This window comes from Ambystoma mexicanum, chromosome 1q (genome assembly GCF_040938575.1).
Source record: "Ambystoma mexicanum isolate Mex_15411 chromosome 1q, UKY_AmexF1_1, whole genome shotgun sequence".
NCBI classification, from domain to species: domain Eukaryota; kingdom Metazoa; phylum Chordata; class Amphibia; order Caudata; family Ambystomatidae; genus Ambystoma; species Ambystoma mexicanum.
The window spans coordinates 69,057,709-69,082,709 of record NC_090922.1 but is presented as its reverse complement, the minus strand read 5'-3'; the positions used below and the strand labels follow the sequence as shown (position 1 = coordinate 69,082,709).

At 46.5% G+C, this 25,001-nt stretch overlaps 1 protein-coding gene across 2 annotated transcripts in view; it reads left to right on the top strand.

The window, feature by feature from the left end:
- The window catches only part of TANGO6 (transport and golgi organization 6 homolog), a 1,470,654-nt gene that overhangs the window by 645,978 nt on the left and 799,675 nt on the right, over positions 1-25,001 (top strand). For both annotated transcript variants that reach the window (XM_069635546.1, XM_069635547.1), the window contains one exon: positions 6,341-6,529. In XM_069635546.1, the coding sequence (XP_069491647.1) occupies positions 6,341-6,529 (189 nt within the window). The remainder of the gene's footprint in view (positions 1-6,340; positions 6,530-25,001) is intronic.

Here is a 25,001-nt window from a genome sequence, read left to right as displayed (position 1 = left end):
GAAACAGGGTCTCCCGTTGTTTCCATGAAGTACATTACTTTGATGTAATTTACTTCATGGATATTACTCTGAAAATACTTTGAATTTTGTATGTGTTTGTGGGGTAGATGTAAAAGGGTTTGGGGAAGGGTTTAGGGAGGTAGTGAAGGAGGAGAGGAGCATGGCTCCGCCAAAGACCATTTGTAGCATTTTACAAATTAATAGCAACAAAGTAAATTACATTGAATAATTAAATTTGTTGAAATGATATGGAACCGGGAAACAGTCTGAGATCCATAATAGTATTGCAGAGCAGCCATCATGGAACACTGATTGACCCATGCTGAGAAAGGGGAGGGTCTTTAAGGTCATTTTGCAATATCCCACTTGGATAACCCAGACAGCTGGGGTAAAGCCAGATAGATATTGGCCCAGGAACTATGTGAACATGATAGTCAATGAAAGCAGCAGGAGGAGAAAAAACCACACGAGACAGTATAAAAGGGAACAAGTGGAACGAGGGAGTGTGGGTTGTATGAGTGAGGTCACAGAGAGAGGAGGGGACCAAGAGGTGAAGTGGAGCATTGAGGGGACGAGAGAGCATGTTACATGTACTCTCACAAACAAGTACCACTTTCTCTCACAAACCAATACCTCACCTTTAAGGAAAGTGTGAGTGGTGAGTGCAGGTTGGGGGGGGGGTGTAGGTGAATGCTTGGGGGTGAGAAGTGTGGGCGATAGTGATACGGGGCTTGGATGCATATGAGGGGAGAGAAGGGGAAGTTAGTGGAAAGTAATGGAGAATAGAAATGGGTGAGGAGTATAGGAGAGTTGGAGGGAGATAACGACTAGAGGGGGAGAGACAGGAAGAGAATAGGTGATAATCGTGTGAACATCGGAGGTGCAGAAGGAAAGAGTGAGCAAGTAGAGAGTGAGACGTTGAGGGAACAAAGTAAGAGAAGGGGGAGAACATCAGGGAGAGGAACACAAGGGGAGACCAAGCAAAACAGAGTGGTTGAGGAAGACTCCACATCCTGTTGTGAAACCCATATATACCATGGAGATTAGGTTAGGCTCCAGCTAGAAGAACCCCAGCGGGGAGCGAGCAATAACGTGCAGGGCTTTAGGCCATTACAGCAGTTAGTATTCAAGACAGTAGGGGTTGCCAGTGTCCAAGTTGTCAATAAAGGGGATAGGGAGGTGGTAAGCCTATGGTAGATAAGAGAGTGTGTCGATTCACTTGCCCTCGTCACTTTTCCCCAGAGGGGAGCCCCTTTCCAAGAGACTAGGGTTGTGAGGCTGCTACCGATAGTCCCCCTAGGGGTGCTTACATGTGGGAGGACCTCGTGGAGAGGAACTCCCCTCCTGGGTATAAGATCGTGAGTCGAAGCGAAAGCCTCTTACCCCAATGTGCCACATCATACTCTTGTACTAGTTTGTCATCTAAGTCTGCTAGTTCTGATCTGATTCAAACGACTATGCTAGACCGATTAGATAATTCTAACCTTTTCCTTAGCAGGACTGAGACGAAGAAGACTGATGACAATCTAAATAGTATAGTTGACTCAAGTACTAGAACGAAGATGATCATCCGAAACATAAATATCACCAGCCATATATGGACTGAGAAGAAGTGGCCCTTAGGAGCCGTAAAGAGTGACCTAGGGAAGAAGCAGGAACGCTATAGACTTTGCGGAGGAGTGGTCACAGGAATCTCATAAAAACAGACAATGGACTCAACACTTGGTCTTGGGCAGCTGCAGGAGACTGCAGGTGTGCTGCGCTCCCAACGCTGGAGATTCAAACCTGTATCGCTGATCTGAATGGAGAGAGATCCAAGGACGCTGGCAGTCTGTCGCGTTTGATCGGAAAGGTCTGCAGAAGCAGACCTGTGTACAGCATTGTTGAGAGGATGAAGGAACGCAGACAGCAGCAGGGAACGCCATCATACATTAGCAGGGAAAGCAAGATGCCGGAGAAACCAAACCGAATGCCAGCCATCCCAGGAAGCCCCAGTGACGTGCCGAAACCCGAGACAAGGTAGAGGTTGGCATGTGTAAGGAAGGCATGGTATCATTAGTAAGACAGACACAAGTGACCACAGTTCAAGTGTGTTTATAAAGTTTCATCAAAGGTGTGATAAACGCCTATCTAAACGTAAATCTACAGATGGGAGTAAACTATGACCATCAAATAATAATAATGCAGTCCTAATGGAGTCTATTCAAAATAAAAGGGCCTATACTAAAAAAAAGATTGCCGATCCTTACCACTAATTTATAAATAATGTGGGGGTGATGTTCAAGAAAAAGAAAAGTGTTGCCAAAATGATGTCAGGATGCTAGGGTCATTTGCCGCCCTTCCTCACGTTTTCAGCACAAGGCAAGGCGGGTCATTCGAGCAAAGCACACATTCTGGCTTCTGTGGCACAAGGATACAGTTCAATTTCCACAGTACAGGACCTTCTGTATCCAAGCCTCTTTACTTCTTGAAAGTCTCTTGACTCAGAGAGGGCCTGCTGTACAAAAACAATACGTAAACATTCTTTTCCTTTCACCCGTATTCAGGTTAAATGTTCACCTTGGATCCCTCTCAGCCAGGCTCAGATCCTTTTCAAAAGTTCCAAGTTGGATCCCCCTCTTCTGAGCTCAGATCCCTTTCAAACCAATGTTCAGAGAATTCTTTCTTGGGTGACTCACGGTTCACCCCGGATCACCCTCAGCCGGGCTCAGATTCTTTTATTTCGCTCAATTAGTCTCCCTCAGCTTGGGCTCGGACCAATTGTGATGTACATTAAACTATCGAAGACTTTTGAATGTGCAGAAGGTTTAACTTGACCTGTTGCATGACCACTTCGATCTCAATATTCCTTGTTCTCACACTCATCATCAGTTGGATACCTAACAGACTTAGGAATGGGCGCCCACGTGACGCCGGACCACTCTGTGTATGGCATCTTTTCTTGGCCTCCCAAAGTTTAATTATAAAGTACAACTACTCCTTTTGGTTTCCAATTATATTTGTGTTTTTCATCGGAAATGCCTCACGCATTGTTCTCTTTATACAAAGCTGTTGTTTGCAACCTTGGTTCAAAACACAAGCTGGTTAGGTATCAGTCTCTCTGACTCTCCAGCTGTGCTGTCTTTTCTGATGCCACTTTGTTGTAGGAGCCAAGGACAGTACCACGGCTGCAGTTGCTCTTCCCTGCTTGGGTTATCGACACAGGAGAGCCTCGGGTACCTCCGACACACTGTGCAGGTTTGATCAGCCTTAGTTCCTGGTCTTCGTTTTTTTACTTTCCAAGGCTCGCGAAAGTAATGGTCTTTAGAGGTCAAGGGTACTTCCCTCGTTGCGACCCTCTCTGGTCTTGCCATCTTTCTCCTTGTATTAAACTGCGATCTTGGAACTGCTATTTCCTCGTGTGTTTTGCTTTCGCTCAGAGTGTGCTTTCGTGATCCGCCTATTATCAGTGTGTGGAAGCGTGATGGAAGCCAGGTGTGTGTAATGATGCACGAGTGTCTGACCTTGCCAGACCATGGTGTTGGGACATGTCAGGTATACGGCTCCGGTGTTAGTCCATTGTCACTCACTGTGGGCTGTCTGTGAGAAAATGTTTGTGTCTAGAAAGAGGGGAAGGGGGTTGAGTTTGTGGGTATCCTACCTGGTAGGATGGGGAAAGCTGTTATAGGGAAGCAGATACTGTATCTCACCCTCTGGTGTCCCAATTCCACTCCCCGAAGACCTTCCATCGAAGTGATGCTCCCGCACTGGTCCACCCCAAGGAACATCCAAAATCGATGGCCGTGTCCTGGCCACCTGGATGACCGATCCCTGGGGACTAGCTGGTGAGACACCTTCAGGTTTCTCACACATGGGCGACCCGGAGGAGACGCTGGATGGCTCGCCAAGAGGGCACATGCGGTTGTCACTAGGCCCCTTTGCAATCATAACGCTTGGGTGACACAGCAGGGGCAGAAACCCTACAAACCTTCTACTACAGCCAAAGGAGGGATGCTAAAAAGAAATGAGTAATCTTCCTCGTGGTCGTGCTTGGCAGGGAAGTGAGCCACTTCAAAGAAGAGGAGAAACTAGGATCTGGGACCCAAAGCAAAAATGTGATGCACGTCATCTTCCTCGTTGCATGCTTGACAAAAAGTGCGTCATATGAAAGAAGAGGAGAAGCCAGGGTCGTAGACCCTTCTAACACTGAGAATTGGGTGTTGTAGGTGTGCAGCCAGAGGAAAGGGAAACCAGGGGAAGGGAGTCACTCCCCTGGTTGTAAGGAACTGATGATAAGATACCAGGAGAAGTCATTCTCCTGGTAACACGGACTGGAAGTAAGGTCCAAAACACTGGGAAAGGGAGTCATTCCCCCATACTTTGTGAGACTAGACGCCCGGAGAAGGGAGACATTCTCCTGGCCCATCCAGAAGAAGAATACAAGTATTGTTTGGAACTTTACCATCCGGGGAAGAGAATCATCCCCCTGACAACGTGTGGAGACATGAGACTGCTCTAAGATTTGGAAATTGTTTTAACAAACCAGGAAACCATAACCCAGCAGAAGGGAGTCGTTCTCCTGGGGCAAGACCAGTACGGCCTTATTCTTTAGATTCTAGCGTAAGGGACAGAAGAAAGGTTTTTCTTGATACAGGACGGTGGGCACCTTTTAGTTGACCAACATTCCGACAGTCACCTTATCTCTTTAGCTGAGACAGGGAAACCCCTTGTAGGAATAGAGCTAATTAAGTTTTCTTTGCCTTTCCTATTCAACAAAAGTATTTAGCTCTAAACATGCCATCTTTGTATCAGCCGCCTTCTTCTGCACCCTTACAAGAGGGACTGCCATCAGTGTCCTATTACCCTTTCAGACCAGACCAAGAAAATATCAGCCTAATTTGAATTATTTACAATAAAAACCCTTGACCTTATTAGAAGGTATCATTAATAAAAGTTGCGACAGAATATCAATTCATGGATCACACATGCTTTTAACTGTTGGCTTATCTGAGGTGTAATATGAAGATGGCAAGAGTAAACGTAGATGAAGCAGATCTTGTTTTTACACAATGTGAAAGTCTTTTAAAATAGTGTGTCTATTTAAATGAATTCTGTTTTTAATACTGAATGACTTGTAAAAATGTTTTGCCTTTATGTAAACTTGATTTTTGAAATAAAGTTGATATTCATATTCACTTGTTTGGGACTGATTAGCTATTGTCGAATGGAGAATGTTTCAAATGGACATCATTTTCTGGCACACACGCACACACACACACGCACGCATTTTGGAACTTTTTGTAATTTAAAAATACATGTTTTTTCTCCATTTGTTTGATATTATATTATAGGGAATATGGCCCACTGGAGTTTTGTCCTTCTAAGCATAACATAGATTTTTAAAATCGTTAAAGCTCCTAGGTCAAGTGTGGCTGGAAAAGGGGAGTCACCAGAGAGTTAGAGTAGAGCTATAGTTGGAACCTTTCTTGTGTTTATTTACCTTTCCCTCTCCAATACCCAATTACTGTTCCTTCCCCAAATAAAACTTTAGAGAGATGTTGAAACAGCAGCTGGTCTTGCTTTGCTCACCATCACATTGTGACATAGGGGCCCCATTTAACTACCAGCCATCCTCATTCTACCGCCTACTGGTTGCAAGTATCCAGTGAAAATGTAGTTTTTAAAAGGTTGGGGGAATAAGAACCACTCTGTGACTGCAGCCTTTTAAGGGCCACACAAGAACGGCTGAAAATATCAGTCTTTTTTGTGATCCGCCTTTAAAATGTGGAAATATCACATAGAACCTGTTTCTCTACTATGCAACATAGTTTTGATAAACTACCCAAATTTGGGCAATATTTTTGTTAAAGGCATTTTTTCAAACAGTATTTTTACATGTTACTGGTGAGATGAGACTTGAATGCTTTTTTGCTAATGGCTTTGTACTTTTCTAACATATGAATCTGTGAAAAGTCTGATGCTAAAGAGAAAATAGTTACTTACCTATAACGGTACTTCTTCAGCAGTGATCCATGCGCCCCTCTTAGAAATATGGAGAGGTAGGATAAACTGGGTCCATGCAGCACAAAATCTAGTTTGATGCTGGGGCTTGTCTCTACCTCTCGTTGGTCAAGGTACTAAGGACCACAATTAGGTGAACATACTGCATGTTAAAATTGTATTGTGACATTTTCTGATATCCTATCCCCTGCCAGATGGCAGGGAAGCATTTAAAGCATGTGAATATGAAAGATACCAGCACTGAGTAGTAGGATGTGGGATAATTTTCTTTATCCTAGATGGACGTGTACCACAAATGTTTATCCCATGTAAATGCTGATCCTTTTGTTTTGTCCTACAGGAGTTGCCAGATATAGCTTCAGAAGAGGACTTTGTGGATTATGGGTGCAAGGCCTCCGACAGCCTCTTGGAGCTGGAGCAGCACCACAGGCAGTGTGCAACTAGCCAAGAAAGAAAATTATTGGTGCTTCAGCTGATAGCAGTGTTGTGTGAAAAGGTCTCCCACGCGATCTTCACTGATGTGGCACAGGTTGGTTGATGCCTGGGTGGGGACCAATCCACTTTGACCCCTACTCTCCTAAGAATTATTATTATTTTTTTTTAAGGAAGTCGGCGACCAGATAATGCACCAAACCTTTTGCGTTGAGTAAAGTAAGGATAATACTGCTAAAACAAGCAACTAGTGAGTTCCACATTAGAGCAGCTGTGGCTTTTTGAAGAACAGAAGTAAAAACTTGCACAATACTGCATACATGTCAGTAGTTCCTTCTTCAGGTTTTGAATAAGTTTGTGCGCGCTTGTCTCTGCTTTTCCTTTGTGTGATGGTGTGAGACTAAAGAATCGTCATGACACAGGAAATATAGCTCAAGGTATGGGTTGGTCTAGGTGAACAAATGTAAGGGCAGTGAACTGTACAAGAAACACAACCAAATGGCCTCTCTGACATTGGCTAAGCAAATAGTGAACTGGATGGGTCTATAAAAAAAGGAGGGTTCTATTTCTCCTCATTGATTTCCCTTGGATAAATGTTTAAACTCTTGAGCAAATCTCAGTCAGTCCTGAAGGTTATCCACTTTATCTCAATAGGGGACAGCTCTAATGAAGGTGTAAGGTTGGAGAACCTAACATATGATGGGGTCTATTTAGAAGAACCTAGTGCCTTAGTTCAGGTGCCTTAATCTTACATTCAAAGCCCCAGGGATGTAGAACCGCGCTTGCTTCTTGGCTCACTCAGTCTCGGGGATATCGTTTTCTGCGTTCTGGTTTAGGTCCTTCTAGGCCTTGGGCTGCCTTCCTAGGCTCCTTTGTGTAACTAATATATACCAGCAAGTGCTTATTACTCCTCCTTGCCTTAGGGAATTACCTTACCAGAAAGAATTTCATCCTTACTTGCCAGAGTATTACCATTTCCTTTACTAGCAGGGTTGTTTTTAGAGTAAATGTATCACCCACTAAACAAAAGGCACCCTCTTGATCTTGAACTCTCAGCAGGCTTTAGTTTCTCCTTCCTGGTCTCTGGCTCCTACCAGGGTCTGAATTACAGATCCATGCTTGTAACCAAGTGTCCTCCTTGCTGTGTGACATTTATCAGGGTCTGGGGTATTGCCGTCGGCAGGCTTTCCTGGTTTCTCGCTGTGGCTTCCTCCCAGAATTTAGTCCTCACACAGTTTTCTAACTGTTAAAGGGATCAGTTTCAATTATTGCCAAATAGGGCAGGGATCTACACACTTTGGCTCTCATTATCCCTTGGATCACAACTCCTATCAGCACTAGCTAGCATACTCAATGGTGAGCCATCATGGGAGTTCTAGTCCAAACAATCTGAAAAGCTGCTGGTTGCATGCACCTGATGTAGGGGTTATGGTGCCCTGATCTTTGCAGTCTTACAAGGCTTCTGACCTTTGTGAGTCATCTCCTTTCCCCATGTCCTTCACCTGGCGTTGCTCTCTTTGCTCTGCAGGGCATGCCCATACTCCTGCTTCCTTTCTCCCAGACTTAGGAAACAGGGCATTGTATATATTTCCTGGGCTAGCTGCCCAATCCCCATTTACTGATTTGTTTCCCAGTATTGATGGGATTACAATAAAGCTCTGTTATTCAGAACTCGGATTTGAATCCATGCCATCTGCTCTGCTGTTTGGTGAGCAACTGGTTTCCCTTTGCCCCCCAGTTTACTGCCTTCTTTGCAATTAAAGAGTGTGGGGTTAATCCCAGGTTATTCAGAATCTCAGGAGTCTGCTTCCTTTCCTTTCCCATGGTAATTAGAGTTGGTGTTTTCAGTGTGGTTTTAGGTCCAAATCAGTGTTTTGTATTCTTAGGTTTTCTTGCTTAACGGAGATGCAAAGGCTTTCCACTACTCTGTCCTGGCTGAGTGATGGGGAGGTACTGTTTGTGCATGAAGAGAGGGTTGGAATGGGGTTTCCTTCCTCACCGTCTAGTGTTTACTGTGCCTCACCTATATTCTCTGGGGTGCATGGGCAGTGTTTTAATTTAACGTAACCAGAGTCCTGGTTAGATGCTGCGGTTATGGGGATGAGGCTTCATCATCTGGGGTCTTTGGAAATACTATATCGGGTCAGCCCCTTTCAAACGGTTGTTGGGTTCTATCCCACCGCCAAGGTTGGGCGGTGTAGCAAAATGTTGTTTACTTATGGGTGCAGTCCCACCTAATAGTGTCCAAGCTATCGATCTGAAGGACTTCTGGAATGCGCTTAGTGGAACTGTTCTGGGGAATGTCCTATATACTGTTAGGAAAGATTTCCATTCATGGGTAAGTTTCCCTACAGTTGTCAACCCCCCAACGTTTTGCTTTTGTTTGACCATACTAGCCTGACTTTTACCAGTGGAGCTCAGCCTTCTGCCGCACTCCGCTGGGCTTTTGCTCATCTTGTTATGGGGAAACTGACATGCCCTTCAGACGACTTTGTTTCCTTTAGTCTTTCACTTCTTAGCAAGATATCAGTGCACAATGTACCTCCCAGTACAGTGCACTTGGGTCCCTTTTTCATTTTTAAGGCCCTAGACACCCTCAAAGGATTTTTGGTGAATGTACAAGTGTGTCCAGGACAGAGCTGGTGGCAACAGTTACTTTTAAAGCATTTTTGACCTTTCTTGTATAGTCCAAACCGCTTTTACCGTGTTTGGCCCAGCACAGTGGCCAGTGCCTAAAATGGCCATTCCGCAAGGTCCTTTGTTCTGTCCCTTGGCCATTTTGTCCCTTTGCCTTCCTCAGGTCGAGTAGACCTGGGAATTTCCTTATTTGGACATGCAGACCCCCTGTGCAAACCAGACCTTTTGCGGGCTTCTGCATGCCTTGTGTGTGTGCGCCTAGGATGCGGGCTGGAACTGTCTAGTTCCAATACACATCCTGGGTGCCAGGATATCTGGTGTGCTGGGATGACTGGCACCACTGTGGTCCGTTATTGGTCCACGTCTGGGATGGCTGAATGTGAGCAGATCCCTTATTGGTTTATGTTCGTTTTGGCGTGAAGGAGATTTTGGATAAGAGAAGGCACATTACACCCATTCCAGCCAGTCGATCTTCTGAATCAAAGAAGCAGATCCATGGAACCACTGGTGACCCGCTGCAAGGTTTGGCACCCTGACCCCACTGTTGTCCGTCAGAGCCCCTGTTTCTGATCGATCATAGAAGGTCTGCAAGGGCGCTTTGACCCGTTGGAGTAGTGGGACTAATTACTCTCTGCACTTCCTGCTTAACCTGCAAACAAGCCTTTTCGGAAGTGTTTCTGGACCGCCCAGTGAACTGACCAGCTCATACAGGACCTTTGCTTTTGAACCGCCGCTGTATCGAGTTTCGACTTGAGCCTTTGAAAACCGTAAGCTCTTGGTAGAAGACACTCTCCAGCTGTGTTTCATACACTTGGCATTCCCAGGTTTGGAATTAGGAGAGTCTGCCTGAATCTGAGCATATGTGGATTTCGCGTCGCCCGCTGTGGTGATGATCTTTGTGGGTGCCTTACTGATGTGCCCCCTGTGCCCTAAAACGAGCTGCAGTGGAACAGACCCGATACCATCACCAGAAGCAGAGAAATCGCTACTGTCCTGCAATGGACTGAGGTCCCGGAACGCAGCCCCTGGAAGCCAGAAAGATGCTCAACTACGGGATTCGAACCTGCAAACGGACTGGACTTGACTGTCGAAGTTTGGTCCGGAGTGTGCCGAGGATCAGTGAGAACTTGCATCATTTACCGGTGGCCCCTGGTGCATCCATAGACTTTTACGCACAAGTGTCCGCTGAGGGCCACTCTCCTTTGTTAAGGTAGCCAGTGCTACCAACCTATTCCTGATTCTTGGAAATCACTCTGCCCTCTTGTGGATACTCTCCTTGAATAGTGGGACCTTTTTCTTCATCACCTCGCCCACCGTCCTGAGTCAGTACTGCCCCCTGAAGACCTGTTTTGACTTAACCGCACGATCGACTGCTCCGGCACTGATTGTACTTTGAGTGCAAGGCTCCACACTTCTTAGGGACTGGACTGCCTATTAGTTGGGGTTTTATTTGTTGAAGGACTGCCTAAAGTATATTCGCAATGTGTGACCCCATTCTTTGCAGGTTGTGGATCTCTACTTTTGTAATAATCCTTTAGGCCAATAGTTACTGTATATATGTTTCCTAGTTGCTGTTGTATTAGGTTTGTTAATATTGCTGAGATTTTCTTTGTGTTTGAGTTAAAAGTAATTTGTGGTGTTGTTTACTGTGTGCTCATTGTGGGCTTTCGATCACCCTCACCCCTCCTGAGTCCTAGTCTTGAGCACCAGCAATGCTACCTTGATTGGTCTGGCCTGTACAGAAGGTTACCCTGTTCCAAGAAACTAGGCTGGCCTTCTGAACCTTTGCCAACCAGGTCAGAGTTCAGAAATCCTTCTTAACATATACTACTTCAGGATGTCTCATCACTTAGCGGACAGATTCCTGCTGGTCCCCAGAACCTCCCTGGATCCGAAAGGAGGGGCTGTTAGTGAGTTTCACTTTGTGCGCTATTGTCTGCCTTTAGAGAAAGACCTTGATCTGAGCGACACCACAGTTTCCGCTATATTCCTGTGCTCCCATTACATGGTTGTACTGGATAACACTTGTGTGCTCCTTAACCTTCTTTATTGAGCTGAGCCTGAGCTGAGTCTGAATTTAAAGGTGAATTGAATGGGCTAATTCATCTCCCCAGTCTAAGGGGTTTGGCCTTTTTTCTTTAGAGCTGATGCTGTATGCAGCTCACGACTGTTCATTAGCTGACCTTTTGAAAAGGTTTTCTGTATTAATGGCAGGCATCTCTTGCATGACATAAGAATATCCGTTGCTACATCTAAACTTCAACCACCCCATGTGAGCTATACCTCAATTTTGTGGAAATTAAGATCCGTGACTGACAACAAAGAGTTTTGGAACTTATTGGAACAATGTAGGGATTGTAATTTCTCTTTTTTTAAAAAATATTTTTTGAAGGTTCATCCAAGTTCTTCTTTATTAAGATGACCAGTCATATGACAATGCTGAGGGGCCTGGCCTCAAAGTGATCAGTTCCCCAGGGGAGAACCTCCCTGGCACCCACCACCCAGGCAGGTTGGCACCAACTAACACAGAGCGATCCTTCATTCATATACTGGGATTGTAATTTCTCTCTCCATCAAGCAGCTGTGGGGCATTTACTTGATTGTGAGCAAGGCGAATACATCCACTTCGCTGAAATGCTTTTTAAAGAATATACATTTCACCAAATGTGGTACAGTGTTAGCATCGACCCTGGTTCTTGAGATTCATAGTTTCTAATGGTTATTGCACTACTTCGCTTATATTCATTTTCTTCCAACAGGGATTAATCCTTTACACAAAGAAATTAAAATGTGAAAAAGTGATCGAAGGAATGATAAAATATAGTTTGATTATGAACTCAAATCAAGAATAATAATAATTAAAATACATTTTGAGTGAAGTGATCCACTGTTTATGACTTGGTACCCAGGAATTGGATGCATTGGATTTATTTGAATGTTTAGAAATGAATAATGTACTTTTGTCCACCAGGAACAACCGCTATGTGTGTTCAGTAAGGGTTTTGGCAGGCAGCTCCTTTAGTCTGCCAGAATCACTATGCTTTTATGACAATGTCGAGGAAGAGTGTAGTGCATCCTCCCCTTATAATCTGTGACTGCTTATCCTACCAAGCCTGGTGCAGCTGTTAGTTTAAATTGGTATATCTGAACTGATCTGTACTTTAATTCTAGCAGAAATGTGTTTCCTCCTTAAAGAGAACCTCAATCTTGTGTGTTTGTCTTATGTCTGTTTCATTTATTGTATAAGCAGACCAGATGATGGTATGGTTGTTGAATAAAACAGAGTGAAATCGTTACTTTAAATTGACCTTTTCTCTCCATTCTCTTTTCCTTTGCTCCATTTCACCAGACTCTGCTCCACCAATGCATTTTGAAGGCTGTTACTCCGGTTCTTCCAACATATCCCTTTGTATGGACTTCTTCCCTAAATTCCTCCATTTATTTAGTACCTCAACCCCACCATTTCACCAGTCCTCCTTTTCATCTTTCTAGCCACAACTCTATTCATTGGGTCACCTCTCCCTTTTTCTAGTCCCCTTCACCAATTCTTAGCTCATACTTTTATTCCTTCCCAGCATTCATTGCTCCACTGACTCCAAGTCTCAATATTCATGGTTTCAATATTTTTTATTACAGATCCCAAGATGGCCACCAAGCAGGGTGGAACGTAGAAGTCAGAGCTTTTTCCACCCAATGCTTGAAATCTATCTTAAATAGACTAGTGGCTCCTGTTCTTGACGGCAGACAAGCAGCGGAGGTGGGATACGGTCGAGAGGCAGGGAGAGCTCATAAAAAAAAACATCAGGGGACATTCATGTATGTTCTGGCAGGTGCCCCACCGTTAGTTTCTGGAAAGATGCAGAGAAGGAGATCAGCGCAAGGGTCCTGCTACAGATTGGATTCCCAGATACCATAGCACGATAGAGTGGGTACACCAGCACAGATTTGGCTGAGGGCTTCCAACAGAGGAAAGGAAGTGGGCATGGGAATCGTCGGATGCTAAAGCGCCATCGGGCGAGGAAATAGTCGCAAGCTTGTGCGACATCCATATAATAACGGGGGCAGGCTGCCGGAGAAAAGGTGGTCTGCCGGAGAATTAGTAGGGAGTTAGCCTGATATGGACACCCCCAGTCGGTGTGTGTCATGAGGAGTTTGATACTCGCCTGGCAGTGGTGAGCAATGAGGCTGCGGGAGATTCTGAGCGGTGCCTCAAGGAAATGCTTTTAAGGAGAAGCGCGTCAGGAATGGGGCCAGCAAGAGGCGCTGGCCATTGAACGGCATCGACAGAGAGGCATATTAACGCATGGTGATTGCATCCTGGCAGCTGCTTCGGTGGAGGTCAGGTTCCTGATAGGTAGCGGGCACTGGGTCAATGGTTGATAACCCGGACTGCTAAAGTCACTCCTGCGTGCACATCTAAAGGGGACATTTGGATAATTTGCAGATTTGGTACATAAGTGGATATCAGAGCTCAACAGGGCAAGGCCGCATTATTTACTAGGCGCCAAAAATACTATCCACCACCTCACATTAAGATCGGGTGGGGCCCAGCGATCAGCGATGCCTAAAGGCTGGGGGAACTGGAATAGCTTCTCGGCACATCAGCAGTTTCTCTGCCTCCATAGCTTGGGACAGGGGCACCGACGTAGATCTATAGATGTCTAGGAATAAAGGACGTGCCCACTGCTACGAAACCATCTTGGAAAACACAAAAAGGAAACCTACAGAAACTGTGGGTGAAAGAAGGAGAGCAAGAACAGGTTGGGGGGCCAGAAGGCACTGCAAAGGAGGGATTCAGAGACACAGGCCTTGGGAGAAATGCCAGTCTGCAAGGAAGACTTCCAACAGTGTTTCCAGGAATTCCAGGTGAAAATAGCAGATCTGATTCAGACACAGTTCAATAATATGAGATCTGAAGTGAAGTTATCTCTTGAAGAAATGAAAGGAGACATAGCTAAACTGGAAGAAAGGGTAACGCTAACGACAATGCCTTACAAGAGTTGACAGATTAGTCAAGAAAGAGTGAGGAACTTCTGGAAAAACTGGCGAGAGGGACACAAAATCTGAAATTACAAACCGAGGACCTTGAAAATCGCTCATGGAGAGGCAACATTCGGATACAAAATCTGCCTGAGTCTATAGAGTATAAGGACATTAAGGATACTGTGAGACAACTCTTTAGTGATATTCTGGGTGGAGACGAATAGCTAGACATCTCGACGGACTGGATCCGAAGAGTAGGCACCAAACGGCAGGGTCCTGGTATTAAACCATGGGATGTGTTGGTAGCGATGACCAGATATGGATAAAAAGAGCAGACGCTCTTAGCGGCACGCAAGATGGGCCCGATTAGAATGAATGGCTCTGAAATACAGCTTTTCCAAGATCCCGCACAGTCGACACTAGTAAAAAAAAGATTAATGAGCCCAGTAGAGAGGGTTTTAAATCGGACACAAATCAAATGCAGATAGGCATTTCCCTTCGGTCTGCTTTTCACTTGGGAAGGCAAATCCACCGCTTAACTACATGTGAAGAAGGGGCTCTAGCATTACAGCTGACGGAAGCGCTTTCTACAGGTGGGAATCCAGGCCAACCACCTAACCTACCTAAATGAAAACCTTGGGAAACAAAAAAAGGGCAAAGGAGAAGGTTGCCACAGAGTTTGCCTCAGAACAGAGATTTGGACTGAGAATCTGCTCTTGAACTATCGAGCCCTAACAAAAGGCCCACCTGAAGGAATGGGGTGTGTGCAGGTTACCACCTCCAAATTGACAACATGGTCCTTTTTCCAGATTGTCTTGTAGCAAGTACAAAGCGAGTAGTCAGGGTGAGACTCATGGGGAGGAACAAGGACTTGGAATCTGTTCAATGGGTCTTAGGGTACCCACACAGTTTTCTCTAGGTATTTTTAGTCTGGTCAATGCCCGGAGTGAGTTACTTCAGGGATCACTAGGAACATTGGCTTGCACTGGAGAATGTTCTGGAGAATGTATGGTTGGTTTGGTGGGGGAAGTGGGGATTGTTGGCAGGGGGCAACTGAAAATACAGATGTTTATCGATGCTGAAGTTAATCACATAAACCACCAATTATACATGCCTGAAAAGTTTTATCTGGATATACAATTGCGTAGGGGACTCAATAAATCTACAAATAGGAAGACAAGACCAAGTGACCTTCAAGGTACTAGCATACAACATTGGCGGCTTGAACTCCCCGGTCAAATGGAAAAAATGAAACACTTTCTTGGGAGGGAGAAACGGATATACTAGCCCTTCATGAGACCCACATACAGAAAAGGGATAAACATGTATTAAAAATGAAGGGGTTTCTGCATGTATTTCAGTCTAACGCCACAGGAAAAAAAGGCGGGGGCTGTTGGTTGCGTTCCGTTCCAATATGAGTCTCTTCATCATAGATGCAAAACAAGACTCACGGGAAGGTTCAGATTTGTCAAATTTCGCTTGGGCTTAGCGACCTACACAGTGCGGCAGTTTACGCCCCTAATACAGGACCGGACGGCTATGCTAGAGCGGTCTTGACCTGCTTGCGGGGGTTTGCTGAGGGGGGCATTATTCCATCGGGGGACTTGAATATGGACTGGGACCAACTGAAAGATAGCAGCTCTGGAATATACCATAATATATACCAAATAATATACCACAGGAAAAAAAGGCGGGGGCTGTTGGTTGCGTTCCGTTCCAATATGAGTCTCTTCATCATAGATGCAAAACAAGACTCACGGGAAGGTTCAGATTTGTCAAATTTCGCTTGGGCTTAGCGACCTACACAGTGCGGCAGTTTACGCCCCTAATACAGGACCGGACGGCTATGCTAGAGCGGTCTTGACCTGCTTGCGGGGGTTTGCTGAGGGGGGCATTATTCCATCGGGGGACTTGAATATGGACTGGGACCAACTGAAAGATAGCAGCTCTGGAATATACCATAATCAGATAGCCTGGTCTACAAAGGACACGATGGAGTCAACATTCGGATACAAAATCTGCCTGAGTCTATAGAGTATAAGGACATTAAGGATACTGTGAGACAACTCTTTAGTGATATTCTGGGTGGAGACGAATAGCTAGACATCTCGACGGACTGGATCCGAAGAGTAGGCACCAAACGGCAGGGTCCTGGTATTAAACCATGGGATGTGTTGGTAGCGATGACCAGATATGGATAAAAAGAGCAGACGCTCTTAGCGGCACGCAAGATGGGCCCGATTAGAATGAATGGCTCTGAAATACAGCTTTTCCAAGATCCCGCACAGTCGACACTAGTAAAAAAAAGATTAATGAGCCCAGTAGAGAGGGTTTTAAATCGGACACAAATCAAATGCAGATAGGCATTTCCCTTCGGTCTGCTTTTCACTTGGGAAGGCAAATCCACCGCTTAACTACATGTGAAGAAGGGGCTCTAGCATTACAGCTGACGGAAGCGCTTTCTACAGGTGGGAATCCAGGCCAACCACCTAACCTACCTAAATGAAAACCTTGATTGAAACTGAAAGATAGCAGCTCTGGAATATACCATAATCAGATAGCCTGGTCTACAAAGGACACGATGGAGTCGTTAAGCTTGATAGCTGGCGAGCTTTGCAGAGGGAGTCTAGTGGGTATACTTACTAACACTTCTCCCATATAGACTATATTTTGCTGTCCTCCCCTTTGGTAGGTGAGGCAGAGGGAATAGATATCAGAGCCATAGCCTTGTCGAATCACGCTCCACTCTCGCTCACTATTCTTAATAGCAGGGAAGGGAGGGGGTTATGGAGGTGGAAACTCCCAGAATATTTTTTCAAAGATAAAATTTTGGTTAGCGAGGTGGGGGAAATAATTTGGATTTTTTGTTTTAGCACAATACATACAGACACCCTGGAACATGTACTGTGCGACGCCTTCAAGGCGGTGCTTGGGGGTGAATTAATAACAAAACAGAATAAACAGGACAAGCAAACAAAATAATTACGAATGAACCTGGAAAAAGAAGTGAAAGGGATTATGAACCAAATGGAAAATAGGGCAGACATAGCCCTGAGGAAGGAGTATAGAAGAATTTGAGAGCAATTGAATATGCTCTGGCAGAAAAAGCCCTTTTGTACTTGCAACAAAAATACTATGTAAAGGCTAACAAAGCCGACTGCATATTGGTGAGACAATTGCAGAAAGAAGGAACTGCACAAATGATATTGAGGCTACAGATAAACCTGGAACTGAGGTAACTGCAATCCCTGATATAATGGAAATCTGTGATTTTTAAGGGAAGTTGTATGCTTCCGAGCGAGGAAGCACATATTCCATATTTGCAATTAATTTGTTTCCAGAGGTTATCGGTTGTAGAACGGGAGGGGTTGGAAGCAGATATAATGCAGGAAGAGGTAGCAGCAGTAATTCAATTATTACCCCTAAATAAAGCTCCGGGCCCGATGGGTACAAAGCCCTTTTTTACAAGACCTTTAGGATGACGTTGGCCCTGAAATTTGCTTCCCTATAACACTTTTAAGGCGAGTGGAAGAAGCCAAGTGAGTGTTGTTTGCCAAGCCCGATGAAGATCCACACTATGTGGATGTTATCGCCTGATAGAGCTTATTACCATTGACACAAAGATATTTATGAAAATTGTTTGGATTCGACAAGAAAGCATTCTTCCCAACACGTTAAAGCCTGATGAGTTGTGTTTCATTAAAAACAGGCAAATGTTTGACAACACTCGCCGGGTATGCCATTTGATAGAAAAAGTTGCACAAAAAAAAAGGTACCTGTCCTGATGTTGGTGTTCGATGCGGAAAAAGCGGTTGACCTGCTTTTTATTTCATGCAATGGGGCAAATGGGATTTTGGTTTACCTATATGCAATGGGTTCAAGCTAACTATAAGGCGCCAACAATTTGCTTGGCGATTAATGGGAATTTTTCCCGGATGTATTTATTTATTGATTTATTGCTCATTTATATAGCGCTTATACACAGGTGAAGTGCTTTAAAGCGCTTCAAGGTGGGAAGGGAACAAGGGAATAAAGTAATCATTCTTAGGCCTTGAAGATTTAGAATGATCTAAACAGAAAAAACTAGCATATTTCTCCTAGTGCAAGTGCATGAAGTGGTACAGTTGAGACCAAACTCGGGAGGTTGGGGGCTGAAAAAGTGGGGGGGGGGGCAGCACAGACGCATTAACTGGTCCTATCACATTTAGGTCATGCATACATACTCATGGAGGTGCAGAGATGGGGTGGGAGAGAAGGGGAGACAACAAAGAGTCCGGTCCTGCAGGGCCCTGGGTTAACTGCAGAGAGGTTGCCCCGCTCAAGGAACGTAAACTGAAAGTGCAATAACGTTGAACAAAGTGCAGCGGCCCCAAAGGAAAATGCAGAAGACTGGCGGGGGAGCCTGGGACCTGTTGGCTCTGGAGGTGAACTGGGCAACCAGTCAGCAACAAAAAAAACCCGATCCGAGTTGGGGAGGAGGAGGAGGAAGAGGGTGGAGAGAAAAGAAGGCAAGTTAGCAGTAGAGATGGAGCGAGACGGAGAGAGAGAGGTCTTGAGAAGTTTCCAGAACTTAAGGTGCTCCAGCTCAAGACAGAGAGATATAGGGAGGCTGTTCCTGATGGAAGCACCTGCAGAGGATAAAGATCTGCCCCCAAATCTCTTGTTTGTGAAAGCGGCTCAAAGCGCTGTAGATGGTGTGGGGCCCGGCCCCAGAAAGCCCTGTGGATTATGCAGAGGGTCTTGAATTTGATTCTCGTCGACACAGGGAGCCAGTAGCTGGATTTCAGCATCTAAGAGATGCAGTCCCAGCACTTGAGGCCAAGGATAAGTCTTGCGGTTCTGTTCTGGATGTGTTGGAGATGTCTGAGATGTGAGAAGAGAAGGAGAGTGTGGAGTCAAAGTGGTAAAGTGGGAGCAGGGGCCCCAATGAGGACAATCTGTCTTACTGGCATTCAGGCATAGATCATTGGCAGCACACCAAGCCTGAATTACAGATAGACAGTCAGTGATGAGGGAGGAGGAGGCTGAGGGTGCCCTGAAAGAGAGCTGCGTGTCATCCGCATAACACTGGAAGTTAGAGGTAAAGGTAGAGATCCTGTGGGCCGATGTGGCGATGTCAGTATTGAAAAACCAGGGGGAAAGGCTAGGTCCCTGGGGGACACCACTCGTAGAGAGAGTGGTAGAGTAGAGAAAGGGCCCAAGTTCCCCCTAGGAGGGCCAGTCAGAGCGAAAGGAGGTGATCCACCTCGGGGCCTGATCAGTGATGCCCAGGGTATCACAGAGACTGGTGATCAGGATGTTGTGGTTTACCGTATTGAAAGCAGAAGAGAGGTAGAGAAGAATGAAGACAGAGGGAGAGTTGGAGTCCAGATTTGAGAGCAGGTCTTCACAGGTCTTCAGAAGAGCAGTTTCCATGCCTCTGGATCCTCTAAAGCCAGGCTGATGGTCATGGAGACAAACAGCAGATTCTGTATGGAGGGTAAGTTGAGTGATAGCTAGCTCCCCCAGGAGTTTTGCCAGGAAAGGGGTAATGGAGATCGGGCGATAGTTTACCGGAAAAATCGGTAGAGGGTTTTTTAGCAGAGGGTGCACAAGAGAGTGCTTGAGAGGAGTGGGGAAAACTCCAGTGGCGAAAGAGAGGTTGGCCAAGGCTGGAGCAACACTGTCAATATTGTCCTTGATGGTTTTGGAAGGGCAGGGATCCACCTGTTTGGAGGATGCTTTCACAGACCGGACTTGTCTAGAGTGTGACAGGGGAGAGGGAGGAGCGAGGGGTGGACCGTGGGGTGGCCAAGGGGTGCCCAAGAGATGTTGGTGCGGGGGGGGAGCAGAAGAGAGAGAGGACAGGAGGTCCTGTGTTTTGGTGGTGAAGTGTGCGGCCAGGGCTGAGCAAAGGGCCTGGGTAGGTGTAGTAGAGGATGCGGCTGCGGTAGGGTTGGCCAGTTCCTTGCAGACTTTGAAGAGTTTGGCCATGTTGTTAGATGCCACGGAGATGCGGGCTTGAATGTAGACTATTTTCTCGGTGCGGATGCAGATTCTATATTGCCTTTGAAGAAGGCGGCAGACCAGTTTGTCAGAGGGTGCAACTGAAGATCCCCATTTCCGCTCCGCTGCTCTGCAATTGTGTTGAAGGGCAGCCAGCTCAGAGTCGTACCAAGAGTTGAATTTATTGTTTTTTTCTTTTTTGGCAGGCTTCAGTCGGACCCTCAAGACCGCGGCAAGAATGTCTGTCACACTCACCTGTGTCTCTGCAGGAGCGATGGATGAGCCTCCCTTGACCCCGAGTCTTCACTTCCACTGTTTCACCCGGAGGAATACCTGTCAAATACAAGGTGTACACTCAGACCTGAATTCACCCAATTCCCCTGGGCCCTTCCCTTCTCTTTACTGTGTGCTGTGATGTCCCCCTATGGGCTTACCTTGATCTTTAGTAGGGTGTGCACTCCATCCTGCATTTGCAGGGGCACGATTCACTCATGTGATTGGTGCCTATGTCTGTAGGCTAAGTTCAGATTCCAAACGCTGTTTTATGCCTTCACAGCGAGGCCGAGAGTTGAAGGCGCCAGTTTCTTCACTGGCTAGAAAGTCCTTCCCACAAGTGAATGTTGCGCGGGGAATGTTGAGTGTCCAAAATTGTCTGTATTGTCTTTGTTTGCCGGTATTTTTGTGGGTGAGTAGCGCTGCGTGTAGAAGCTAGCTGCTGGTAGGTTTGCGCAGCGACTTCAATTTTGAGCGTGCCTGGTAATGTCTCTCCCTTTCCCTTGCAGGAGAAATGATGTGGTATTAGCGCCTCGAGTCCGGGTTCAGCGCTACTGGAGACTTGGTGGTTAGGTGAGTTTGCACGGAGGCTTTTGGTAAGTATGTACCACGTAGAGAGAGAGAGAGCGCAGTGAAATAAGTGTCTGCATTATTGGAGCGAGCGCAATGAATAATGTCTCTTCTTTCTTACAGGGGTTTGTGCGCTCGTGCAACTAACCTGGATTCCAGCGTCGCAGGAAGATTCGGTGAGTATGCGCAGCGTTACTGATGTGCGCGTGTTAACGCTGTTCTTCTTTGTTCTTACAGGTGCCGGTCTAGAAGTCCCCTCTTGACTGGAGATAGCTGCGGCGTGGGGTAAGAACCAGGTAAGCTGAAGCTGAATGATCCAGAGCGGGTAAGCAGAATTAGGATGATCCGGAGCAGGAAAGCAGAAGCAGGATGATGCGGAGCAGGTAAGCAGAAGCAGGATGATCCGGAGCAGGTAAGCAGAAACAGGATGATCCGGAGCAGGTGAGCAGATGCTGGCTGATCCAGAGCACGGCAAGTGTGTTGCTGATAAAGCTCACAGTAAGCAACACGAAGCACTGGAAGAATCTTGGGTGTGGCTGAATCTTGGGTGTGGCTTATATAGCCAGCCACACCCAAACACTAGAGAGCTCATGAGTTATCATGCACTTCCTGTTTTGCAACAGGAAGTGGTAACCAGGAAGTTACTACAAACACTAGTAAGGAATGAAAGGAGGGATTTGTTATGGGTTCTTTGTGTGCCTATGGCAGGCCTGCCTAGCCTCCACCCAGCTTGCCCCAACTACCTGCCTGATACCCATGACTGTCAAAGAGTGTTGGTGATGGAACGATGAAAGTTGAAGAGGACTGTATCAAGGTGGGAGTCAGCCGCAGGAGTAGGAGGAGAGTAGGTGGAGGCAAAGACAGCCGCTGACACTTGGGTCGGATGACCTTGACGGCAGGCGGTGGTGTAGGGTATGCTATTGCCAAAGGAGAAGAGAGCTTCAAGTGAGAAGCGAAAAGAGAATGATCAGTCCATGAGAGTGAGAGGAATAGAGAGTGGGATGTCTGTGGTGATGGGAGCATCCAAGGTGTGGCTAACAGTGTGTGTTGGACCAGAGGGTGGAATGGAAAGAGTAAGGGAGTCACATATGTTTCGGAAAGGTCCTGAAGAGTCAAGAGAGTCAAAATGGATGTTAAGATCCCCCAGGAAGGTGATGAGAGGAGTGAAGAGGCCAGGTCAGCCTAGTTCTGAGAGGAAGAGGGTGGACTGGCGAGGCGGCCGATAGAAGGTGGCCAGAGTATGAGAGACGACAGGTGAGAGAGAGAGCTTGCAGACCAGGCATTCAAAGGAGTAGAAGACCTGAGTGGGAATAATGGAAACAGGGATCCACTCAGGAAAGATCAGGGCTACTCCACTTCCTGGCCTATTGGGCCTGGGCATAGAGAGGATCTTGCAACCTTCAGGGTGGAGTGTGTCAAAGCTTGTGACAGAGTAGTCCTAACGCCATGTCTCGGTGAGAGCAGGAGCATCAATGTCCAGGAGTTCCAGGAGGTGGCAGATGTTAGAGGAGTGCTTGACAGCAGAGCGAGAGTTTAGTGTGGTGACGTAGAGCAGGTTGCAACTTTTAAAGGACTTACGTGGGGGGGTGCAGAGGAACCCCCCCCCCCTGCAAGCGGCAAGAGTGCCTGAGAGATAGAGGTAGGAGGAGGCAGAGGAATCAAGGGAGCTCCAGATCCAGTGGCACTGGGTGGCCAGGGCAGCAGGGTGGAGGGCGCTGACGAGGTATTGAGTGTAGTGTGGGTAGGCAAGGGAGCCTGTACAGTTGAGAGCGACAATGGGGGAGTTGTGTGCTTGGTAGGAGGCAAGGTAGCGAGGGTGGGCATAGTTGGCAAGGGAGCCTGGGTGGACGTAGAGGCAGGTGGCAAGGGAGCCTGTGATGCAGACGGAGGAAAGTTGATGAGGCAAGGAAGGAGCCTATCAAAAAGTAAGAGGTTGGGTTGAGGCCCTTGTACTAGGATGGTACCTTTTCGATAGACATTTATGATGGCCCTGGAGTTGGAAGAGGGGGAAAGAACAATCTCCCAGCAGGTGCCACCATGTATGCGTGAGGAAGAGTAAGGAGAGAGCAAACCGGCCATATGGGTAGTCCATAGATCGGGATAAGGAACGACAAAGAGGATGTCGGTGAGAGTCTCTGTGGCGGAAGCGTTGCCGTAGGTGTCAGCGATGGGAAGGCCTGGTTTGGAGGCAAGTATGACCTTCTTGAGTTTCTTCCTGCCAGACCTAGTGAGAGGTGAAGGATAGGAGATGGAGAAACAGTTAGAGTAGATGGGGGGAGATAGAAGGTGCCACAGTGAGGGGCACAGGGTGTGGTGCACTTAACCAGGCAGAGTTATTGGGGTACTTTAGAGGAGGTAGGCAAGAAGGGAGCAAGCACACAGGAATACAGACAGGATAGGGAAGAGACAATGGGAGATGACTAGGGTAAGTGAACAGATGGCAGACTATACAGTGAACAGTAGGGGTAAACCTGCCGACACATTCTCATGGGAAGCAGGGAGTTTACACAGCTAAATTCGACAGCAGCAGCAAGACAATCAGGATGTGAATACAGCTAAATTCGATTTTAAACAGCCGCAAGACAATCAGGATGTGCACACAGCTAAATGTTTTCTTTTTAGGTCAACAGGTCTAGCAGCACAACAGTATAGGGGTGTAGGCAGTGGCGGTGAAGTCCAGGAGGAAGTGGGTGTTATGGTTGGTGCATTGAAACAAAAAAAGAAAAGAAAAGTGCCTTCTGAAGGCAGTTTATAAAGATTGTCGGGAGAGGCACAAAGTCAAGAGGATGATGCAGGCGGCATAGAAATAGTCCACACTCAAGTGATCGCAGAAGGGGCGATCACATAGCCCAAGAGCGCCTGGATAAGGACCCCAGTGTCCAGGTGCATATTGAGGGGTTAGCAAAGTAGTGGGGCCCACAATGCCCAGCCAGGACCAGACAGGGGGCCTTAGATGAGGGACTTGGAAGAAAGGGGCCGGCTAAAGCCTGCCGGTCCCGTGATTGGCTGTAAGTAGCCAGCCTCGGCCAATAAGAGCGTGAGGGGCAGTTAGTGAGCACAAGTGGTGTAGGATACCAGCAAGAAGAAGCAGGTGGCTATCTTAGAGGGCCATAAGGGGAATGTGCAAGCAGGCGCTTTTGTGGGGATCAGGTCTTCAGGTGCGAAAAGCAGCACTTCCAGGACCCACCAAGTTGCGTTCTGTGCAGGGATTGATTTCTGCCTTAACCCAACACAATTTCCCCCAAAAAATTATTTCTTTTTTAAATATAAATTTCCCTCATGTAAATGCATGCCATTGTTGCAATAAGCATACTGTCATGTTGCAGGCGGTCAAATCGTCATGGGGCTCAGCTGTAGTCCGGATGGCTTGTGGAGGAGGAAAGGAGCATACTGTTCTGTGGCTCTGAGAAATGCGAGTGTTGAAATGAGCTGGTAGCCAGTCTCCGGGCCTAGAAGAGTGACTTGGAAGAAAGGCCTGTAAAGCCTGCTGGTCCCGTGATTGGCTGTAAGTAGCCAGCCCAGGCCAATGGAAGTGTGAGAGGCAGTTAGTGAGCACAAATGGTGTAGGACACCAGCAAGAAGAAGCGAACGGCCATCTTAGAGGGCCACGAGGGGAATGTGCAGCAGCCGCTTTTGTGGAGATCAGGTCTTCAGGTGCGAAAAGCGGCGCTTCCAGGACCCACCAAGTTGCGTTCTGTGCAGGGATTGATTTCTGCCTTACCCCAACACGATTTCCTCAAATTCTTCCTTTTTAAAATTGGATCATTAATTAAGGCAGGGAAACAAAACAGGGGCGTCTTTTGTACCCGCTACTATACGCATAATACTTAGAACCTCTCCTGTCTCGGATAATATCAGCTCAGGATATTCATTTAATAGGATTTGTGAGTGAACACCATAAGGTAATGGCTCAAAATGGTAATTCTGTCAAAGATTTTATACTATTTTCAGGCCCTACCACTATCCCTTCCGCAATAATTCTTTATAGACCCTAGTAAAATAATTGCAAAGTTCATATGGAATAACAAGAAACCCAGAGTGGCCTTGAGGATTTTGATGGCACCAACACATAAAGGGGGGGCGTGCTCTCCTGAATTTCTGCCTATACTACATAGCGGCTC